The following is a 5,060-nucleotide window of genomic DNA, read 5'->3' as shown; positions in this document are numbered from 1 at the left end:
CACTTTTTGTACGGTCACTGATGGTCGAGTGGTTTAAGGCACCGTGTACACCAGTCGCAATGTGCTCCTGGCAGTCTGGGTTCGAGTCACTTCTGGGTGTGGAGTTTTCATTCGCATATATGCTTAGGGACCATTCAACCTTGTTTTCATATATATATATATATATATATATATATATATATATATATATATATATATATATATATATATATAAAATGTGTGTGTGTACTAACCTAGTTGTGCTTGCGGGGGTTGAGCTTAAGCTCTTTTGTCCCACCTCTCAACTGGTGTACAGATTCCTGAGCCTACTGGGCTCTATCATATCTACATGTGAAACTGTGTATGGAGTCAGCCTTCACAACATCACTGCCTAATGCATTCCATCTGTTAACTACTCTTGACACTGAAAAGACTACTCTGACACTGAAAAAGTTCTTTCTAACGTCCCTGTGACTCATTTGGGTACTCAGTTCCACCTGTGTCCCCTTGTTCGCGTACCACCCGTGTGTGTGTGTGCGTGCGTGTGTGTGTGTGTGTGTGTGTGTGTGTGTGTGTGTGTGTGTGTGTGAGTGAGTGAGTGAATCACGAAAAAATTAAAACATGATGAACAATGTAAGTGTCAGACCCCCAAGGGAGGATTAAAACAGGAAATTCCTTAATTACTTTCGTATTTAATAATACATCTTCATGAGGATGGATTTACAATTCAGCGGTGTGGAATATATAGGGAGGAATGAGATGAGGTGAGATACAATGTCTTTGTTCACAAACATAAGAGAATAATGAGATAAGAGGATATTAATAAGGAATTATTGACATAAATGGATATCAGTGATGTTACTCAAATATCTTTTTAACTGATCAATCAAAAAAGGCTCCAAATTATACAAACCACAACTAATGTTCACGTTTCTTGTTAAGTGTCTTATTATCGTTCATTGCGATAGTAACACAATGAATGAACAGCTCATTCATTCTGCTCATAAGTCTCTCGTCTTGAATGAATAGGTACTGTTCTGATTGAAGGAACTTAGGTTTATAGAAACAAAAAGAAAGAGTTGAAAAGTGGATGTCAATAGTAAAGTAATATCATCAAAAGCTCCGCTCTTGGACCCATCTACATCAGTGCCATACACGTAAACTTAAGTGTATTTAAATTAATTCTTGTTCTCACCGAGAAACTTGTAGGCCAGCACATGCACACTCTACATCATAATCAAGTCGAAACTACAATATCAAGCATCGTCACTGGTTAACAAAGCCTTCCGTACCACTTAAAGTTCATTTCCTCTACCCCATCCATCATGTACTTGTCAGAAGAGATTACTCGTAGCAGCGCGGAAGGGTTCTCCATGGCAGCCGTCCCCAGGTAATGACGGAGGGGCGGCTGCTGCTTGCTGGGAGGTGACCCTTTGTCCTCCTGCCTTGTTAGACCAAATTACTCCGCCAGGCTCCTCGCTCCATCGGGATCCACCAACACGATCGCCAGACGGAGTTTCTACCTCGCTTGTCAATTAAACGTAGCCGGCCATTACTGCATCTCTACGAGGGAGTAAAAGCTCCCATAAAGCCATCAGAACGGCTAATTCCTCAACCAAATTAGTCCATTACCTGATTGACTCGACGCTTGGGTCTCTCTCCCCCTTCTTCCGGCTCCCAGCTCGACCTGGAGATCAGCACCAACTCTTCCCACACTTGTTTTATCCCTGGATTTTTACACGAAATATTTTAATTTAGTTTTTGTAGGGGTTGGACGTGGTATGTAGGTAAAGTTCCCAGATAAAATTGGGTAGTTAATTGCCAGCCGTGTTTGTGTTGACGAGGGTGGGCGTCCCCCACTTGGCTCAGGAGCACGGTATGCCTGCACCTCTCTTGCAAGGTAATTTTATTGAACCGTACATGTTCGCCCTCTTGAAATGATTGCTTATTTCCGGGACTGCAGAGGAATGCGTGGTGTGTTGGGAGATGGATTAGATACAGGAGCACCACCTGGGGAATTCTTGTTTGCTCGTGATTAATGGTAATCTTTACAGCCGCCCTTGTCGAGGGTCTTCCCTCGCTTTTTATTTCTCTCGCTCTCGTTCTCTTTCCGACGAGGAACGTCCTAGTGTATCGTTGTGCGTGTAATGGAATAATGGCAAACTTGGGGTCACGTGAGCATGGTTTAACCCCTCATCAAACTACTCATGCTGTAAGGTCCTTGCAGCATGAGTAAAGTTCGCTCTAGGACGCATGGTCAAGGGGACCGTGGCGAGTACATCACCTGTGTCTGTCTGAAATGCTGAGAGAGAGAGAGAGAGAGAGAGAGCGAGCGAGGTAGAGTAGATCAATAACTCGTTACGATACAACCATCGTTAAGGACTCTCGTAATGCCTCAAGGGCCCATCGTGGGTACAAAAGAGCGCTCTTTCTCTTGCCGGGAAGAACTACAGCAGCCGCCATATTGTTTTGCCTCCTCCACCCCCCCCCCCCCCCCACCCCACTCAGCCCTATATACAAAACAATTGAAGTTCGGATGAACCCTTTTGACATTTACTATATATCACACTACAGTTTTTTGTATATTTCCTATGAAATTCTTCAGCCTTCCTTCTTGTGTTTCCCCATCTGTGATTATTGTGATCACATTCTGAATGAGTGCTGCGGATTCTCTCATAGGGTGTATTAATTCTGTTTTTAAAAGAGATACTTTCAGAGTGCTGGAAAGGTGAATATCAGAAGGCTGAGACCAGGCTTAGTGATAAAGGGGGACGGGGGAGGGGGGGGGGTCACATGGGAGGCCTGACACGGGACTGACGAGACGACTTGACACGGGACTGACGAGACGACTTGACACGGGACTGACGAGACGACTTGACACGGGACTGACGAGACGACTTGACACGGGACTGACGAGACGACTTGACACGGGACTGACGAGACGACTTGACACGGAATTGACGAGACGACTTGACACGGAATTGACGAGACGACTTGACACGGGACTGACGAGACGACTTGACACGGGACTGACGAGACGACTTGACACGGGACTGACGAGACGACTTGACACGGGACTGACGAGACGACTTGACACGAGGATGTGTATAGGGTTCCAGTGAGCTGTAGGTTTAATATTAAGGTGTCGGGATATGTGCTAGAGTGGGTGTAGGGCGCGCAAAAGTGCGTGCGGGAACACAATCAGACACAGTTATTGGGTGTTGAGGGAGTATTGGGAGGTGTAGTAGGTTGTGTATAGAGAAGAGTATTGTGTGCTTACTCTACTACATATGGAGGAATATCTCTTGGGTCCGCTCTTTTACTCTCGGGAAGCTAGGCTAATGCGAGTTTACTCTCAATTTCTCATGATTTGACCATATCTGTTTTTAAAGTTTTAGATTATGTGCATTAACTTCAAGTCCAGTCCATTCATTCGTTACTAACACACTAGAAGATTTTCTTCCTTCTTGACTATTTCACGTTTCTAGTTTCCACACTTTTGATCCTTGTTTACTTCGTATATAATTATATGTACTTATACGTCTGTATTATATCAGCTCCTTTTTTCACAGGTGTGTACTAAGAGGACTTCTGACTTCCCTTGGCGTGCTTAGGGCGTCCTCTTCCCACAGCTCATGGTAAGCTTTACCCGATAATGTTTTACCTGCGATTCGACCTACAAATCGGTTTACAACCAAGTCCATAATTACTGCTGAGTGAACAGGGGCGAAAAGCTAAGGATTGGTGCCCAATGCTCCCCGGGATGACACGGAGGTGCGCGCACGTGTCATGCGCATGTGTGTGTACTCAACTATTTGTGCCTGTAGGATCGAGCTTTAGCTCTTGGACCCTGCTTTTCTAGCCACAGGTTGTCTAATGCAGTCACTCCTGAACTATTTCCTATCATATCTACTTTTAAAATTATGGAACATGTTTAACTAAACCTGATCCTTTAGTTTTGGCTCCATTTTCCCCACATTCCTTACGGTAATATAAATCTTTATATTTAACATCTCCAAGACTCATTGAAGTCTCAAGCTTACAACCTCACCCTCCTGTTCTAGTGGTATTTATTGTGTACATTGTTATTTTTCCAGTGTCAATTCCCTAAGTATTTTATACGTCTATCATGTCCTCCCTCTCTCTACTTTTTTTCTAGGGTCTTCAGGTTTAGTCTCTCTTTATATCCCATCCCTCGCAATACTGGGTCGATCCTTGTTGCAAACTTATGAAACATTTTCGAGATTTCTTGTGCGTTTTTTTTAATGGGGGCTCCACGATGGGGCGGCACCTTCTAAAATTGGTGTAGAGCAATCTAAATGCTTCCTTAGTTTGGTTCCTGAATGATGTTCTGACTTTTGCTAGTGTAGATTATGCTGCTGTTGGTATCCTATTTACATGAGCCTCTGGAGTTAGGTTTGGTGCTATGTACACTCCTAGTTCTGATTCTCTAGTAGTTATCAGGAGGTAGTATCCCTTCATCGTGGACTGTCCTTCTGGTCTCGTGGTAATTGTTCTCATTGTTATCACCTTACACTCGCTGGTGTTAAACTCCAGGAGCCATTTCTCAGACCAACTCAACAGCTTAAAACGTGTTTGAGAATCGTACAAGCCTCAACTGTCACAACTCTTCATTAGTTTTACATCGTCTGCAAAGATTGACACACGACTCAACTCCCGTAGATAGATCATTTACATAAACGAGAATAAGTATGGGTCGCAGTACCGATTCATGAGGTACTCCACTGGGTCGCAGTACCGATTCATGAGGTACTCCACTTGTTACCCAACCCAAGTTGGACATCTCGCCCCCCCCCCTCACTTTTACTCTCCAACTCCTGTCTCTTAGGTAATTCTTTACCCATTATTAGTGTTTTTCTGTATACTCTCGCCTGCCTCTGGAGTTTGTGTAGCAATCTCTTGTGAGGTACCTTATCAAAGGCTTTTGGGCAGTCCAGAAGTGCACAACCTGCCAAACCTTCTTAGTGCTGCATTATTTTTGTTACTTTATAATAATAAACTCCAGTAGGTTCATCAGGCCTGAGCCCCCCTACCCTAAAGCCATGTTGATGTTTGTTTAC

The 5,060-nt window shown here is 44.0% G+C and overlaps 1 protein-coding gene across 1 annotated transcript in view; it reads right to left on the bottom strand.

Annotated features, from left to right (window-relative positions):
• The window catches only part of LOC123761966 (uncharacterized), a 17,194-nt gene extending 12,448 nt beyond the window's left edge, over positions 1-4,746 (bottom strand). The window contains exons 1-2 of the mRNA XM_069335700.1: positions 4,706-4,746; positions 2,773-3,102 (exon numbers count right to left, since the gene is read on the bottom strand). Coding sequence (XP_069191801.1) covers positions 2,773-3,102; positions 4,706-4,746 — 371 coding nt within the window. The remainder of the gene's footprint in view (positions 1-2,772; positions 3,103-4,705) is intronic.
• Positions 4,747-5,060: the final 314 nt, after the last annotated feature.

Source organism: Procambarus clarkii, chromosome 34, assembly GCF_040958095.1.
Source record: "Procambarus clarkii isolate CNS0578487 chromosome 34, FALCON_Pclarkii_2.0, whole genome shotgun sequence".
NCBI lineage: Eukaryota > Metazoa > Arthropoda > Malacostraca > Decapoda > Cambaridae > Procambarus > Procambarus clarkii.
This window is presented reverse-complemented; position numbering and strand designations above follow the sequence as displayed.